This window comes from Nymphaea colorata, chromosome 6, assembly GCF_008831285.2.
Source record: "Nymphaea colorata isolate Beijing-Zhang1983 chromosome 6, ASM883128v2, whole genome shotgun sequence".
Taxonomy (NCBI): Eukaryota; Viridiplantae; Streptophyta; class Magnoliopsida; order Nymphaeales; family Nymphaeaceae; genus Nymphaea; species Nymphaea colorata.
Genome location: NC_045143.1, coordinates 20166424 through 20185781, shown reverse-complemented (window position 1 = coordinate 20185781; position 19358 = coordinate 20166424). Strand labels below are relative to the sequence as shown.

The window sequence follows — 19358 nt, the reverse complement described above, 5'->3', positions numbered from 1 at the left end:
ATGACTTATGAATCTATGGTTCCTGTAGAAACATGCAACACACGAAGGAAGAAGAGAGGAACACACGATATACGTGGAAAAACCTCAGAAAGAGGAAAAAAACCACGGGAAGCTCTGACCTAGGTGCACACCGCAACCCTAGGAGAGAGAAAATCTTTTCACTTAATTCAACAATTACACTTAAGTGAGGATTATATAGGAGGGAGAGAAAGAGTACCGCCTAGGGTACCGAGCCAGTCTCGGTACCCGTGCCCCAAGGGACCGGGTCCAGAATTGGACCCGGTTCTCATTACAATCTATTTCAACACTCCCCCTGAAGCTTGGCATACATGTCAAACATGCCAAGCTTGCTAACATTTTTCTCAAATTGAGATGTACATAAAGACTTGGTTAAGACATCAGCAACTTGATCTTCAGACTTCATATAGGGCAAGATCAACTCCTTAGAATCTATGTGTTCCCGTATGAAGTGACGATCGATCTCCACATGTTTGGTTCTGTCGTGTAGGACTGGATTGTTTGCCAAGTTAATAGCCGACTTGTTGTCACAATACATCCTCATCTTCTCTTCCATTTTCACCCCAATATCTGCTAATAGAATTTTGAGCCATAACATTTCTGTAACCCTCATAGCAACCGCCCTGTATTCAGCCTCAGCACTGGACCTGGAACAAACTTCTTGTCTTTTACTTCTCCATACCACCAGGTTACCTCCAAGAAAGATGCAGTATCCTGTGGTAGACCTTCTAGTATCTGTGCAACCTGCCCAGTCGGCATCAGAGTATCCTTCAATGCTGAGTTGACCTTGTCGAGTATAGAGCAGTCCTTTCCCTGGGACATTCTTTAAGTATCCCAATACTCTTTCAGCACTTTTCCAATGACAATCAGTAGGGGCATGCATAAACTGACTTAACACACCCACAGCATACGTAATATCCGGGCGAGTAAGAGTGAGATAAATTAGTTTACCAACCAGCCGCTGATACCTCCCTTTTCCTTCCTCATCCAAGATTGTCCCAGCTTTGATACTTATCCTTGTGCCAGACTCCATTGGAGTAAGAAAGGGTCTGCATCCCAGTTTACCTGTCTCTTTTAGAAGATCCAAAGTGTATTTCCTTTGGCTCATAACAAGACCAGTCTCAGATCTAGCGATCTCAATTCCCAAAAAATACCTCAATTTTCCCAGATCTTTGAGATCAAATTCAGCAGCTAACATTTCTTTCATCTTCCTTTTTTCTTCTTCGTCATCACCTGTGACAATCATATCATCAACATATACTAGTAGAAGGCTCACCAAACCATTTCTCTGCTTGATGAAGAGGGTGTGATCACCATTTCCCTGTTTATATCCATTAGTCTTCATCACAACCCTTAGTCTTTCAAACCACGCTCTAGGGGACTGCTTGAGGCCATACAATGCTTTCTTGAGATAACAACACTTTCCTTTCTGCGCATATCCAGGCGGCATGCTCATATAGACTTCTTCCTCAAGGTGACCATTCAAGAAGGCGTTCTTGACATCCAGTTGGTCCATGCTCCACTTCTTTTGTACTGCCAGAGCTAAGATGACCCTTACTGTCTTCAGTTTAGCAACGAGAGCGAACGTCTCAAGATAGTCAATCCCATATTTCTGGCTAAACCCCTTTGCAACGAGACGAGCTTTATAGCGTTCTACAGTGCCATCAGGTTTGTACTTCACAGTAAACACCCACTTGGAACCAACTAAGTGAGTTCCACTAGGAATATCAACAACCTCTCACGTATTGTTCTTTGCCAGGGCGTCCATCTCCTCTGTCATGGCCTGTAGCCATTTGGGATCCTCCCTGGCATCCTCCACTGACCTGGGAATAACAGCCATAGATAAAGAGGTAATAAAGCACTTATAGTCTTTACTGAGTTTAGCATACGAAACAAATCTCTGAATAGGAAGAGAAGTACATGACCTGGTGCCTTTGCGTAGGGCAAGGGGAAGATCTTCATTCATTGGACTTGGATCATCCGGGAAGCTCACAAGATCGGGATTGGTAACATCAACAACCTCCATCACATCCTTCTTCTTCCTGTTGTATGACCAAACAAATGATCACGGGACTGTTCTTCCACAGGGCCCCCCTCCATCTGACTGTCTCTGTCCTCACTGACTGTGTCTACTACACTCACACTCGAAGAACTGGCCGTGTAATCCAAGAAATCTGTGAACTGGATCAACTGATGCGAAGAATACTCGTCCGCTCTCTCACCTAGACACTCCCCCTGAAGAGGATTCGCAGGGAAGTATGACTCATGTTCATGAAAGGTAACATCCCTGGAGACATATACTCTGGAAGTGCTAGGGTCAACACACTTGTATCCTTTCTGGGTGGAGGAATACCCCAAAAAGACCGCTTTGATGGACCGAGGATCAAGTTTCTTGAGAGTGGGACTATGATCATGGACAAAGCAAACACACCCAAACACCCGAGGGGTCAAAGGCCAGGGATTCTGAGTAGGCCACAAAACAGAATAAGGGGAATGACCATTCAACACACGAGTAGGCATGCGGTTAATGAGATGAGCACTAGTTAGGAGTGCATCACCCCAGTACCGCTTAGGGACATGACGTTGAAACATGATGGCCCGGGTGACATTTAACAAATGACGGTTCTTCCTTTCAGCCACGCCATTCTGAGGAGGTGTGTAGCTACAGGATGTTTCATGTATAATCCCCTTGCTTCGCAAGAAGTCATCAAGGGATTGGGAGACATACTCTCGAGCATTGTCAGTACGAAGGGTCTGAACAGGGGTCTGGAATTGAGTTTCAACAAATGCAACGAAGTTTTTGACAATGCCGAGAACTTCACTACGTTCTTTCAACAAATACACGAACGTACACCGAGAGTAATCATCGATAAGAGTCATGAAATAATGAAAACCACGACAAGTGGGTACTCCCGAAGGACCCCAAACATCATAGTGAACCAAAGCAAATGGACGGCTGGTTTTATTGAACGAAATAGGGTACGAGGCCCTAACATGCTTAGACAATTGACACACTTCACAGGCGAAGGTGTCCAAAGAAACAGACTAAAACATCTTAGGAAACAACTGTTTAATCAACTGAAAAGGAATATGACCAAGTCTCTCGTGCCAGCGCATAATAACGGATCTGTCCTCCACGCCAGACAACTGTCCACTGGTGGCCGGCAGTCTGTAGAGCCCATCAATAGCCGAACCAATCCCAATCTTCTGCCCCGTCCCCAAGTCCTGCAGGAAACAACGATCAGCAGAGAATATTAGATTACAGTTTAGCTCTTTGGTAATACTGTTGACAGATAACAAATTTACGGGAATATTAGGAACATGCAGGGCATTATGAAGACAATATTTGTTCAGTAATGATAAACTCCCTTTTCCAGCCACAGAAATAGAAGACCCATCAGCCATAGAAACACGCTGCTGCCCAGAAGTCAACTTGTATTCTTGAAACATCTTAGGGTCCCCGGTCATATGATGAGTAGCCCCACTGTCAACAATCCAATCACCGGGAGGGGAATTACCTTGATCACTAGTAGCCACAAGAGCCTGAGCTAACTTAGCTCCATCAGACGTAGATGCGTCCTCTGACGTAGTAGAAAGACGACTGATGTAAGCTTGTAGTTCCTTAATTTGATCCGGGGAAAGTCTCGACTTTTCACTACTAGAAGAACCACTCTGATTTGAGTCCTGCACAAGAGAACCTCGCCGACTAGACGGAGGGCGACCACGAACAAGTCCCTTCTCAGGGTGTAGATCCCAACAAAAATCAACAGAATGTCCTGACTTGTGACAATGTGTACATCGCCTAACAGGGCGCTGGCCAGACACAGAGGAACGGCTAACAAAGGCCGAGGGACCATTCCCATGACTGAGGTCAATCTGCATCACTTGGCGTCTTTGTTCCTCGGATTCCACTCTGGCATAAACATCTTCTATTCCAGGAATCTCATCACAGTTGAGAATTTGACTCCGAATGGATTCAAACTCATCACGCAAGCCTCCAAGGAAAAGGAACGTCTGGTCCATCCATTCCTTTTCCCAGTACCGGGCATGATCAGAACCACAGTCCGAGTCATCATTCACATGATAATCAAGTTCCTCCCACTTAGTTTTCAGGGTTGCATACAAGGAGGCAACAGACAGGTCACCCTGTTTCAGAGAATAAATACTGTGTTTAATCTGGTACGTACGCAGAACCCTTTTCTTGCGCCCATACATCCTCGCAAGCACAGTCCACATATCAAACGAAGTCGGCTTCCGCAGAATAAGAGGCTGAATATCAGCGGACACAGAGCTGATGATCCATACCTTAACCTGACTGTCTTCCAACACCCACGTCGCCCATTGAGGATCAGTTTTGCTGGGCACCGGTTTGTCGCCTGTGATATAGGAAAGACGACCACAGCTCGTTATCCCAATTTCTAGAGCAGCAGACCAGGAGAGATAGTTGTCTTTAGTCAGACGAATGGGCGTGACCTGAACCGGCAAGATCTCGCTCTTGGGAGCGCTGCCCGCGTCAAAGGCCACATCACTTTTAGGTGCAATCTCTTCCGCCATCACAAGCAGTCAAGTCAGAACGGCAGCAACAAGACAGCACGGCGGCGGCTGAAACACCAGCACCACACGGAACCTTAGGGGTCGGCGACGGCGCTGGATCGCCCGACGGCGGCGACGCAGAGGCGTGACGGCGCTGGATCGTCCGTCGGCGGAAAAGGAGACACCCACGGCAGCGGAAGCTACAAACGGCAACAGGCGGCGGCGCTGGATCGTCTGACGGCGACGGCGGCGGCGCTGGATCGTCCGACAACGGCGGCGCAGAAGATCCCAACGGCGGCGGCGCGGAAAACCCTAACGGCGCAGGCGGCAGCGGTGCAGGGGCGACGGCGGAAACACGAGACGAAGCCGAACGATCTCACGGCTCTGATACCATGTAGAAACATGCAACACACGAAGGAAGAAGAGAGGAACACACGATATACGTGGAAAAACCTCAGAAAGAGGAAAAAAACCACGGGAAGCTCTGACCTAGGTGCACACCGCAACCCTAGGAGAGAGAAAATCTTTTCACTTAATTCAACAATTACACTTAAGTGAGGATTATATAGGAGGGAGAGAAAGAGTACTGCCTAGGGTACCGAGCCAGTCTCGGTACCCGTGCCCCATGGGACCGGGTCCAGAATTGGACCCGGTTCCCATTACAATCTATTTCAACAGTTCCGAAAGTATGATATACGTTATGTAATTGTTGACTTGTGCTTTCTAGATTGATATTGTTATGAATTTTGATGTTTACGAAAATTGTAAGTAGATTATCTTTGTTGAACGTGCTCAATGGATGCCAAAGTTTCCTTTCTTCCATTTCCTAAACTTTCATCAACAAACTACATTTAATGGGCTAGAATTATGGAGCATTTCATTCGTAGTGAAATCCTTTGGGGACTAGTTGATAGGACAAAAATTGAACCTTAATTAGTTTTGACAAAAGTTGTTGATGGAAGGGCTGTGGAATTAGATGGAAAGGAAAAAGAAAAGGTTGTGGCTTAGTACAATAAGAAGTGGGAAGAATGGAATGTAGGTCATCACAAGATTATTAAATGGATATTAACCTATGTCACATAGGTACGGGTACGGGTGCTGGTACGGGTCCTGGTTCGGGCTATTTTCAAAAAACTTGGGTACGGGGGTACGTCTATATATATATATATATATATATATATATATATATATATATAACATAAAAGAAGTATTGAAACAAAATAGCGCATTCATGATTCAAAATTTATAGTTTTTAAAGAAGAAACTATTGAAAAAAATATGAAAACACAACTTTGTATGTGTTTCCTGAGTGTAAATGGTGTAAAGAACAAAACTGAAATCATAAATTAAGAAAGGACTTGGTCAACTTTGATCGAGTTTTAAATTGGACGGATACAGTCCTGGGTACGTTGACCGTACCCGATACTGTTTGACCAGTACCCAAGAGGTACCCAGGACAGTACCAGCACCAGCGCCAGTGTCGTACCTGGCCGGTACGGGTACGCTGCCTTTACAGCAGTACCCATGTGACAAAGATATTAACTTGTGTTGACAGATTTCAAAATTAAATTCTGCCCAAGAGACATGGGAATACCTAAAGAAAACTCACACAATGAGAGATGTTGCTTATATGCACAATATTCAACTCAAGATTCACAACCTCCAACAAGGACATAAATCCATTAAAGACTATGTGGCTCAAAAGTTTATTGAAAATATAGGAATTCATCTCGCAGTTCTTGTCAACCTTTGTTGTGACAAGAAGAGTGCACTTTATATTGCTAGCAATCACACATTTCATGAAAGAACAAAACATATAGAGATGGACTGTCATTATGTTCATGAAGAACAGAAAAACATTGATCTCTCCTATGTTCCATCCGAATATCAACTAGGATATTTCTTCACCAAAGCTCTTGTTGCTACTAGGTTTCAATTTTTTCTTGGCAAACTTTTGGTCGTCACACCGTAAGTTTGAGGGGGGGTGTTAAAATGTATACATCCCGATCTATATATACATTATATATATACATATATATATATATATATATATATTAGTCAACTAATATATGTCTTATTTATATATATGTTAGGGTACTTAGGTTGTTTGTGTAATTTTTCTTTTCTTTATGTATTTTTCTTATTCTGTATTTTTTTATTTTCACTTTTACCCTCATATTTTTATCTTTTTGACTAGAAGCGGAGTAGTCCCAACGGCTAGATTTCTAGCTGTTGGAACTAGTCCAACGTCTAGATCCCTCTTCTCCTTGTGTATTCTCCTTTATAAATAGTATAGCTGGTCTCTTGTTTAGGGTGGGCTTTTAGGCCTGATATTGTGTATCCATTTGAGATTAATATATGTTTATTTCTCCTCTAGTTTGAGGTTTGGTTTGTGCAACTTATTGGAACAGCTAGAATATTAAAGTGTGTATCTCTTGAAGTATTTTTATCTCCAAGTTTGAGCCTGGTTTTCATTTTCAAATAAGTGAATTCATTTGGGACCCTGTAGATCAATTCTGACTCCAACATGCACCCAAGCTTCACCTGGTTTTTCCCTTTTTTTCTATTTTTTTCCCTCCCTTTCTCCTTTTTTCCTCTCCTTTTTGTTTCCCGCCTATTTTTTCCCTCCTTTTTCTCTCATTTTCAAACTTTTAGCTTTTTCGATCACTTTCTTTCTCTTTGCCCAGATGGGATCATTCCAGATTTTGCTTGCTTGTTGATGTCTTCAGCATATGAATCTGTCCCTAACCCTATATTCAACCATATAAATACAGGTACAGCATGCTTCAAGAGGAAGCCATGTGACACTAAGACAATCTATAGTAATTTGAACAAACATAAAATAATTGTTTACTTCATTAAGAAAGCAAACAAGTTACTTCATTGGAAGATGCCTTGCTGACAGATGTAATGGTTCCAAAAAGAGGAAAATGGTGAATGAGAGTGTGAATCATGCATTAATTGATCTTCCTCAGGACGAGGGTAATGGAGGGAATTATAATGCCATGGTCCTCGGGACTCGTAGCATTGTTGGTGGAGAGGTACTGAATCTTCCTAATCATGAAAATCTTTAGTTGAAATATCATAGGTCTTGCTAAGAGGCCTGCTCAACAAGAATTGAGTCTTATTTTCAAGAAGTTTAATCCCCCAATTAGGTTTGTTCTCGACTCGATGATTACCACTAAGAAGATGAAGGCAATCATGGAGAGATACAATGGTGTAGTTAAGAGTCTTATGCTTGTCGAAAGAGGAGATGGAAGCTTCATATGTAGTTGCTGATCAGAACTGGGTTGGTGCCAACTTTCGTAGATTAGTGGACAAAAAATTTTTTGTTGCGTTTGGTGTTTACTTGCCACAAAGGTTTGGGCAAAGGTTGCAAAATTTTTACCAGTTAGAGGCTCTCATGTCTAGAGTTGAAGGGTCGGTGCTGATTATTGGCGATTTTAATGTCATGTTGAGCATTAGTAATAAATCATGATCAACACCTTCAACTGGTTCTTGTATTTCCTTTAGTCGTTTCATTTTTGCTTGCAGGTTGAAGACAGAAATAAGAGGTTCACGTGGTCGAATCATAGACAAGGACAAGATTCAGTGCAATGCAAGCGCGATTGGTGCCTTGTGAACGAACGATGAGTGGCAGACCAGTTATGGAAGTGAGGGCAGCCTAAAGGTTTTGACGCCTGCTAGTTCGGACTACTGTGTGCTAGTCTACCGGACCATGGAGATTAGAGATGATTCCAGAGGTAAGATGGCCAAAGAAGGTAAAGCAGTGATTTTGGAAGCTTGGAGATGTGAGGTCAGACGGTGTTCAATGATGTGTCTCCTAATTAAGCTTAACAGACTGAGAATGGCCCTTTTAGTTTGGAACAAGAATTCCTTTGGCAACCTTAATGATAACATTGCTAATATGATAACATTGCTAACCTGCGAAGTAGATCGGAGGTTTGCAGGGATCGTGTGGAACAAGGAATTGAAAGTGTGTTAGACGGGGAACATTGGGTGAAGAAGCAGCTATCTCAGGCCCTCCTCATGGAAGAAGTAATGTCGAAGCAAAGGTCTTCAATTCAATGGCTTGAGGAGGGTGATAAAACACCTTCTTCTTTCATGCGATGGCTAAATCTAAGCAGGCTAAACAAAAGATTAGAAGTCTAGAATGCGATGGCATAGAATATGTACATAGCGGGCAGATACTTGAAATGTGCACTGGTTACTTTAAAAAATTCCGAGCTAAGGATGAAGCACAAGGATGTTTGTTTGAAGGTATTGATAACATAGTGAGGGTCACAAAATCTGAAAATGAGCAGCTTCTTCAACCTGTCTAGGAGGAAGAGATGACTACAACATTGTGGAGTTTAGATAAGGACAGTGCAGCCAGTCTAAATGGCTTTCCAAATTATTTCTATCAAGAGTGTTGGGCAATGGTGAAGGCTAATGTGGTGAATGTTGTGCAAGACTTTTTTTCGTCTAAGAAAATGGTGAAGAGTATCAATGAAACTATGACATGTATCGTCCCTAAGAAAGAAAATTCCAAGAAAGTTAAAGATTTCATACACATTCTCCTTATGCAACGCTATATGTAAGATTATTGCGAAGGTTGTTGTCAATAGATTGAGAGGCATCTTAAGTCGCATTATTAACGTTAACCAAGCAGCTTTTCCGAAAGGGAGGCATATCCATGACAACATCATGTGGGTTAATGAGACCATCTAAGGAGTTGTGGGACAAAGGAGGTTGTTGTCTTAAGCTTGATTTTGAAAGCTTATGATAGGGTTTCCTGGGCCGTCTTAGCCAATAGTATGCAGTTTTTCGGGTTTCATTCCAGATGGATTGCTACAATCATGAACCGTGTAACCCCTGTGTCTTACGGAATTCTTGTCATCTTGTGAATGGTAGGATGGGAGAGAAGTTTGATGGGAGACACGGGCTGACACAAGGCGATCCCTTGTCCCCCTATCTTTTTCTCATTGTTATGAAAATGTTCATTAGACGACTCATCAAGGAAACGATTAACAAAAACATCCTTGTCCCTAAAATTCATCGAGTGAGGCCTAATGGTTGTGCTATGTTGTTTGCTGACCATGTGATTATAGTAGTTAAGGCCTCCAAGAGAACTATTAGCACTATAGCAGTAATTTTGCAGGATTTTGAATGCTTTGCAGGTATAAAGGTGAACAAACACAAGTATGAGATTTTTTCCAGAACCATGGTCGACTGCCACATGTGCGAAATTCAGAGTATTTTACAATGGTCTATTGGGGACCTATCATGGGTTACCTCTGTTCTAGGGAAATCTTACAAAAGATCCGTGTTTGCCACTCCTCACTAAGGTGGAAAAAAGGTTGGCTGGATGGAAGGCTTGAACCTTGCCCTACGCGGGCCGGCTATGCCTCATCCTATATGTGTTGATGACCTTGCCTTATTATTGGATGATGGCCATTAGATTGCCTAAGGTCGTATTAAGGAGAATCGAACAAACTTGTATTAAGTTCTTGTGGAATGAGGAAGGTGGATCAAGACACATGCATCTAGTTAAATGGGAGAGAATCTGTCTTCCTCAAGAGGAAGGAGGAGTTGGGATAAGAAGGTTGGAGGAAGTGAACAGAGTGACGCTAGCCAACAGGTGTTGTCGACTTTTGACCAGTGGAGATCTTTGGGCTAACATGTTTAAGGAAAAATATCTTATCTCTCATAGTCTTTGAACACTCAAAAGATCCACTAATCAAAGCTGGGGTTGGAAATGCAGTGGGGATGCAGCTGGATCCAAAACAAAGTTGAGTGGAAAGTTGGAAATGGAGAACGGATCAGGTTTTGGGTTGATGGATGGCTAGGGCAAGTCCTCATCAATAGAGTTGATGGGAATGGATACGTGAGGATTTATAGTGATGTTAAAATCAGTATCCAAGACCAAATTTGTGTTATCCAGGAAAGTCCATGAGGATGTCCTTCTTAATTGTTTGCTGGAATATGTGGTGCCTTAGGAACAGATGTTTCCATGAAAGTCTTGAACCCCAGGTAAGTAGGTTCAAAAGAGAGGTTTGGAGGAGCTGCATGGATAGCTTTTCCTCAGTCAAGTGGCCTCCTAAGACAAAAATCAAACTAAGAATTTGGATGGAAACTGGGCTATACTGTGAAGACACCATCAGTTCAGATAGAAATGGATGGTTAATTAACATTGTTAGAGCTCATACCAGGCATGGACCAAAAATAGCAGGCTTGAGCTAATGTGGGTAATGGGCATCTGGGTTGTGTGGTGATTTGTCAAGGATAGTGGAAGGATTCACAAAGGAGAAATGTAAGTCTAGAGCGCATTCTCAAATTCCATAAGGAATATGGTGGTGACTATGCCATCATTTCCCCTCTCAAAGATTGGGTGACGAAAATTAGACAGAGACTGGAAGGGCGACGGCCAAATGCAGGCTGGAGCAGGTGTTTTGATCAATTTCAGGTGAGAATTTCTGTAGAGCAGGGTGCTGCTACAGTTGACATCGGACGACTAATCATGGACCATGCCAATGACCTTCATGACTATTTTGCTGACTTAAATATGTAAATACATAGCTTGTAGGCTATGTTCTGTAACAATTTTTTTGGTGAAGGGTTGGGCCAATCCTTTGTGTGTATTGTTAGGGTCTGTTTTGATCTTCCCTTGTATATAACCATTTTGTTGGAATAAAGGTAGGGGGCCTAACCCCCAAGCAAGCTCTTTACTTCAAGTTAATGAATCAACCAAGTAATACCGAGCTAAACCTGACAGGAACTGCTGGAGTGCAACAGCTGAAACATGAAGTGGAATGTTAAATCTTCTACTCTCATGCAACACAATTCCCTACAAAGCACAGAGAAAAAGGTCTAGATATGAAATCAGCCATTGTTAATATCATAAAAAAGATATAAGTATCTCTGCATACCAGATCCTTCACAAAGATATCAACAGCAGAGTAGGGTGTGTAATCATCATCCAACATGTGAGGTACACGATTCTCAAACATCCTGAAACATGACATTCAGATTTTGATGGTCAAAGTGATTGGACATTTACAGGTTACTGAGAATCGCCTATCAATCTACAACAACCTAGTAAGAAACATGAAAAAGGTTATTAATGAAAATTCAGAATTGCATGTTATCAGTAGGACGAAAACTATGATATAAGGAGGATGAAAGAAGATGTCACGTCAGCGTTTATTTTACAGTAGACCAGGCATACATGTAAAAAACCATATGACAAAATCTTGACCACGTGAATGCCATGTACAAGTTATGGAAGACAAAGAACCTCTACCAAAGGATGGGAACAATGTACACATGGAACATCAAGGGAGACTTATAAGGCTCCAAAGAAACACTGCTAAGAAGGCTAATTCACTGAAGAATTTCCAATTTATGTAAATTATGAATGTAGCATTTGTGTTACAACTAAATACTGCATGAGAAGTTGAGAACTTGTGTCGACGCACAGTCAAGGGGGGAAGAACATATAAACCAGCCCACAACGACCAAATGGAATCCAACAAAACCAGTCCTTTAGGCTGTGTTTCATAGAGCCCCATATCTAAGATCCAATTAGCCTTGTTGTTGTGAAATCCACTGTTTAAAGTTTAAACAAACAATGGAATTTTATTTTAAATCCACAAATGTGCAATCTGTGGTGAATGCAAAATCAAGATCTGAAGCAGTCAAATGCAGCCTTAGTAAATTAGGTTTAGGTGACAAATACATTGAAGGCAAAAAGTATCTGAGAAATTTATACTATGCCAATGTCCCTTTCCATGAAATGCAGCTTAGAGCTGCAAAGAGCTTTTACTAACAGATCCAAAGAGCATCACTTGACAGTCCCTCAAAGGCTCAGACGGTTTAACAACAATAGCTTGCTAACATGAAATAATAGTTTTGCCAAGATTTGTACATGGTGAATCATTAATACATAGTGGTTCCCACTTTTTGTATGATCCAAATGCATACCATGAGCTACTGCCACCATGCATGATGACATCAAACAATGTTCTTGTTCTTAAGCCCAACCCCGCTGCAAAAGCCATTGCTTCAGCTGCTGCTGCAATATGAACTCCAGCAAGCAGTTGATTCACCATCTTCACAGAGCTAAAGAAAAAGATAGCATATAATGAGTTCCTTGAACATAAGTACTAGTAAATGAAATCAACGAACTATTTGAGAACCTTGCTGCTCCAGCACCGCCCTCAATAACATAGAGCTTCTCAGACATTGCTGTTCATAAACATTCAGATACCTCACCACATGTCACACATCAGAAGTTAAATAATATGGAGTATAACCAACTTTTGGAAGCAAATGCATAAGCCCCACAATCATAATATGTTTTCCAAATATGGTTGCTACCTGAAAGAACTAAACTGGTAGACCTGAGTGCTTCTTCAGAACCAGCAGCCATAATCTAGTTTGGATGTGTTTCCAGTATTAGTAAGCAGGGCGTTTCTGATCTGGATGATACTTATTGCCAAAACATTCACAAAACAACCAAAAGATGGAAGTAGGAAAATAAAGTACAACAAATGTAAAATAGCAGCATACCGTAAGTGTTCCGGTTGCAGCTCTCAGGACACCCCCAGACACTGGTGCATCCACCAACTTCAAGTCTTTTTGTTCATCTGTTCCATCCATCAGAAGTTTTTTAAATCTTAGAGCTTCTTAATAAAAAAGACTGTCAATTATGGAATGGAATATATATTTAGTGATTAAAATATGCCAATTAAAATTCAAACTTATGGTATTCCTCTCTACTATTTATAAAAAAAAAAAAAGTTGCTGTGGAGACATCGTCTATACGTTTAATTCTAAGGCCAATGTTTAGACTGCATAGATTTGATTCACATATAAATTTGTATTTCACTGAAGCTGAATATGGAGCCATCACAATCACAACCAGGGAGATTGTTTGAACGAACAGCCTTCTGCAAGACATGACATGCACCTTAGAAGGCAACCAAGCTACATTGTGATTGAAAAATGCAATCTATACATCCAGCTAGCACACATTCCACAAGAGAACCAAGCACACTGAAATGGATTGTAACTATGTCTTTGAAGAATTTCTTAAGAACAGAATTGCTACATGCTTCCTCAGAAGTCCAAATAGCAAATTTCTTTAATAAGGATCTAACATCACCTGGATCCTTTGCTTCTTTCTGAGTTTCTAGTAAACTTTTAATTATCACACCAAAAGTTTCACACACATACGCACACACACAGACATATATATATATATATATTGCAAAGATATATATTGGTTTTTTACTATATTATGTATATTTTTTATTTTCTTATTCAGATTCTATTTTTTTTTATCTTTGTACATATATTCTTCTAGCCATTAGAGGATCCAACAGGGAGAAACTCCAACAGCTAGAGAAGTTGCAGCTTCTATATAAATTAGGAAACTCCGTCCCTCCCATGTATGTATATATGTTGACGTGTTATGTATGACTGGGTCCGGTCTGGACCCGATCCGACCTATTCTACAGGGGCAGTTCATGTTGGGTCCTATTTAAGTGACCTGTTCAACCCTAATTTGTGTGTTAAAGAGAATTAAGAGAGAGTGTGACCAGCAGCTAGTGAGCACTGGAATCATCTCCTAATCTCGTGGTTTTTTCCTCCTGTTGAGGGTTTTCTATGTTATATTTTGTGTTTTCTATGTCTTTTCTATTCAACATGGTATCAGAACTTGTGTGATGATTTTTCGGCAAAAAAAAAGAAAGGGAAAAGGAACGTGTAAGCTGCTGCCCTGCTGCAGCGCTCCGCCTGATCCAAGGAACACAGTCGCCACCACCGGCGACCATCGGCCACCAAAAACGCTCAGACAAACTCCTCAATCTTTGGCGATCATGGTGAAACCTGGTTCGACTGGAGGAAAGCGACCTACCGACCGGATTCTTTTTCTTCTCGGCCACCCCCTATGCCGTCGTCGCCTGAGCTGCTGGTTGCTATTGTCATCCCTTTTTTTGTCGTCATCGCCTAAGCTGTCATAGCCTGCATCTGGTCAGTTGTTGTCGTTGTCGCCTGAACTCCTACAGTCGTTGTCTAAGAACTCATGTTGTTGTTGCCTAAGAGCTCATGCCGTCGTTGTTGCTTGAGAGCTCCCACTGTTGTCGTCCTAGTTCCTCTGTCGTTGTCATATGTCGCTGCCTTCCCTGGGGTCGTCCCGCCTCTTCTATTGTTGCCTCCCCTGATACTGCATCGGCCACCTCTGCCGCTGCATCGCCTTCCCCTGTCATTGCTGCGTTCCCCTTTGTCAGCTCCCAAATCCTTTCGCTCTTCTAGTTTGGCGCCATCCTCTCAGTTGTCGCCACTACCATGGAGCTCGTGCAGATCTCTCTATCATGGAGCTCAGGAAGATTTCTCTGCCGGTTCCACCGTTGCCCTCTGCCACTACTGCTAGTGTCCATCGTCTAAGTCGTTGTCGTGCCCTGCATCGGCTACACGTCTCTCTATTGTTTTATTTCTGGTTTTTGTAGCATGATGGAAGACTCGAGGAAAACCCTTGTTTATACGGATCAGTTGGATGTTGAAAACCCTATAACAAATAACATTCTTGTTCAAGGTACTACTATTCGACTCACCAAGGGTAATTATTTGCGTTGGTCTACTGCCATCACTATGGGAATTGCTGGTCAGCGGTGAATTGCTTATGTTAATGAGAAGAAGACTGAACCACCTGAGGCTAGCCCGGCGTGGAACATGGTTTCTTGAGGACAACCAAGTTAAAACATGAATTGCAAACTCTGTGTCCTCTAATATTCAACCTCTCATTCTTCGTAAGAGGACTGCTCGGGATATGTGGGTCATCTTAGAACAGATGTATGGTCAGAAGAAAAAGGATGTCCATGTGTATCAACTAATGAAAGATGTTTATGCTCTACGGCAAGGAGAGCTTTATGTGACTGCTAAAATCTAAATGGAACTTGACTACTACTCTAATGATACTTGGAATTGTCCCCAAGACCAGATGCGGTATTGGGCCAAGGAATGGAAGAACAGGGTATTTATGTTCTTGGTTGGGTTAAATGACGATTTCGAAGGCATTAGAAGTGAAATCTTTAATTCATAAGATATGGCCACCATTGAGAATGTCTATTTTCGCATTGAGGCTGAAGAGCAACAACGTCTTGTTATGACAGGGAAAGAGGGGGCTCATTCCCTATGCAATAAGTAGTCTGCTCTTGTTAGCCGAGCACCTATGGCCTATGGGGGCTCCACGACCCTCTCGAAAGTGTACTCACTGCAAGAAATCTGGTCACACCATTGAGTTTTGCTGAGATCTTTATCCTGAGAAGAAAAATAGTCGTGGAAGAGCTTCTAGTGGGAAGAAGTCTTTCTCTAAAATTGCAAATCCATATGGGGGAAAACCAACAATCTCTGCCGATCAGATTTGTGAGTTTTGTGCATTCCTGAGCCGCATTGATACTAGTCAGGTTAAGTCATCAGATGATGTGAAAGTCAATCGTGCCCTTACAATCTCTGGTGAAAAAAGGTAATTCTTGTGTGGGAGAGTGGATTGTTGATAGTAGTGCTATGCACCAAATGACTAGAAATCCTAAGGTTTTGTATGAATATTAGCTCACTTCTGGGAAGAAACGGGTTTCTCTTGCCGATGGTTCATCTATCTCCATAGCCGGAAAATGGAGTCTCTCACCGTTAAACAAGTTCTTGGTTCATAATGCCTTACATGTTCCAAACCACTTGTCTGTTAGCAAGATTACAAAAGAATTGAATTGTAAACTTATTTTTTCTGCAAATCATTGTGTGTTGCAATACTTGGTGACGAAAGAGGATTGGGATTGGTTTGGCTTTTGAGGGTCTGTATCGATCATAGTCACAAATACCGTTTCGGAGTTTTAAACAACTTTTCAGGTATAACACAACAAGCTTGAGAAAAAAGGGAAAAATACAATAAATTTTAAAAATTAAAAAAAAACTAAAAATGAAGGAAAAATAAAATAAGTGAGAAACTAATGACACAAACATCAAAATATAAGTACATTTGCAATAAATAAAAAAATAGAAAATGAAAAAAAAAATTGGCATTAAAAAAATGAAACAAGTGAAAAAAACGTGTTTGTCGTTTTTAATTTTTTTTTTCAAAAAAATGTGTTTTTTTAAGTTTTAAGTAGCAATTTAATTTATCACATTTTTTTTGAAAAAAACATGTTTTTTGTGACAATTGTATCGACTACCCATGTGTGTTGCTACAACTCTCGTGACAACGGTTAACAAGATGAAGAAGAGTAAAGAGGACTTCCTTCAGCTTGTCTTGCGATGGCATGAGAGATTTGGGCATCTTCCATTCAGAGTGCTTAGACAGTTGTTTCTTGACTTATTTTCAAGTCTAGATATGACCATGTTATCTTGTGATGTTTGTCATCTGGGTAAACATGTTCAGGCTTCATACCCTGCTTCTATAAGTCGTTCTAATAAAGTATTTGCTTTCATCTATTCGGATATGTGGGGGCCTTTGGGAATTCCCACTTGTCATGGTTTTCAGTATTGTATTACATTTTATAGATGATTACTCTCGTAACACTTTTGTGTACTTGTTGAAGGACCATAGTGGAGTGCCCAATGTCATTGAGACCTTCATCATCCTTGAGGAAACTCAGTTTGCAGCTTTTGTTCAAACCTTTCGCTCTGACAATGCACGTGAGTATGCGTGTCACTCTATCGATAGTTTCTTTCGGCAAAGGGGGATTAAGAGAGAGAGTGACCGGCAGCTAGTGAGCGCGGAATCATCTCCTAATATCGTGGTTTTTTCCTCGTGTTGAGGGTTTTCCACGTTATATTTTGTGTTTTCTATGTTTTTTATGTTCAACAATATATATGCTTCTTTGAAGCAGTCTTGTTCTCTTTTACTAAAGGGTTCCCTTTTCCTTTTTGTGAGGACTTGGTGCATATAGAGTTCCTTGTATTTCTTGTGGATCTAGTGACTGTTTTCCTGTGTTAAAATTGACTAACCACCGAACAGCATAGGATACATCAAGTTTGATAATACTGAAACACAAGAGATCCAACAAGTTGTTTATATAGGGTCAGCTTCATCTTTAGATCCAGCAAATTGTTTATATAAGGTCAGCTTCATCTTCAGACTTCAGTTCTCATCTTGGTCCCAACAACTGCTGGAGTTTAGTGTATCTTGTTATACCGCATCTAACAACAACATCTGAGGCAAATTTGGACCAAATACAAAATATTCCCTTGTCCAAAATAGGTTAGCAACTCCATCATTTTGAATGTTTGTGTTAAAAGGGTTTTGACTTTTTTATTTATCACTTACCATTAAGAACATATCATCCATGTGGAACATCAGTGCATATAATAGTATGTCAAACAAATAATCCAGTATCAGTGAAAGAAAACTTAAATTCACATTTCAAAGTTTTATTGTAAGGTTTGTCAAACCAAGCATTCCATGCTTGTTTGAGGCCACATAATGCTTTCCTCATTTTAAACATTTTTCCCCTTCGGAACATCCATACCAGGTCGAATGTCCATAGATACTTTATTTCCAAGTTCTAAATTTAAGAATGCATTTCTTACACCAATTTGAAAAATATTCCTCTCTATTTAAGCAATAAGGGTTCTAACTGTGCCATTCTAACCATAGAGACAAAATTTTCCTCATGATGTATCTCATAGTCTTGACTCTTGAGTATACCTTTTATCTACTAATGTAGCATTGTATTGCTTTAAAAACCCATCACTCTTGGTTTTCACCTTATAAATCCATCTACAACCAGTTGTTTCTTCTCTGCAGGTAGGTCCTTCATTTACCATGTATTTTCTCCTTTAAGAGTGTTTAGCTTTAGATTTCAAAGTTTCACCCCATAATATGACCGTTTCCTTCATCATAACAAGTAGTTTGAAATAAGAATGTACAGGAAGTAGACAAGTTGCATGTCAAGGAGAAAGCATCTTAAGAACAAATGTTTCGTACAAGATAATGCAGACCTACCATACAGTCGACCTTCAAGCTTTTTCATGAATTCAGGTGAAACTGTGGAGGACAAGATTATCGATGCTCCGAATGGAAGGGCTGAATGAACAGAGCAAACAATTAAAGGAATCTGAAAACATGTACAAAACAAAGCTGTAAGGTACTATTTCAAGACAAAGAAGAAGATCAAATTTACCAGCCACAGATCCAGCTTCTCCAAAAAGGACAGACTCAGCTTGTTTCTCATTTGTAACCATCACAATTAATATATCAACATCTGAGACAAACAATTTTGGATACAAATGAGGTAACGATTATGTACAACATTGAGATGTCAAATGACCTCAACATTAGAAGGAGCTGTAAAGCTGCAATCGCACACTACATTTCGACCACATCAGTCATGTTTATTGGAGACACAGCTGCTTTTTCCTAACCTTCTTTAGGAATTAAGAATGTTTTCAAGTTCCAGTCCAGACTGTACTTGGGCAGGATGTAACCTGAGATAGTTGATTTTGGTTTTGTGTTTTCCATGTACCTCATCCATTCAGTTTTGGCAACAAAAGTTTGGTGGATCATCTCCTTACAGGCTAGCACCTAAGTCACATGGACCCCGCCTAAATAGACACCCATGCAGCACTGGATGGTGTCAACACATGTCCAGTGCATAAACCACACCACCTTTTGCATGTTACTTCTTTTTCCTCACTTGCCCCCCCCCCTTTTTTTTTCCTCCCCTTTTCTTGCCATTTTATGCACCTTTCTCTCTCTGGTCCATGACACAAAGGACCACAGTGCTGTCTGTCTCTCTTCCTTGACAGTCGACAGAGATGCCAGTGGTACA

General features: G+C 41.2%; 1 protein-coding gene across 3 annotated transcripts in view; it reads right to left on the bottom strand.

Annotated features, from left to right (window-relative positions):
- LOC116255467 (uncharacterized) overlaps positions 1-19358 on the bottom strand; it is a 95966-nt gene that overhangs the window by 62344 nt on the left and 14264 nt on the right. For all 3 annotated transcript variants that reach the window (XM_031631296.2, XM_050078405.1, XM_031631297.2), the window contains 8 exons: positions 18711-18791; positions 18533-18613; positions 13102-13178; positions 12910-12964; positions 12729-12777; positions 12514-12651; positions 11460-11541; positions 11299-11377 (listed from right to left, as the gene is read on the bottom strand). In XM_031631296.2, the coding sequence (XP_031487156.1) occupies positions 11299-11377; positions 11460-11541; positions 12514-12651; positions 12729-12777; positions 12910-12964; positions 13102-13178; positions 18533-18613; positions 18711-18791 (642 nt within the window). The remainder of the gene's footprint in view (positions 1-11298; positions 11378-11459; positions 11542-12513; positions 12652-12728; positions 12778-12909; positions 12965-13101; positions 13179-18532; positions 18614-18710; positions 18792-19358) is intronic.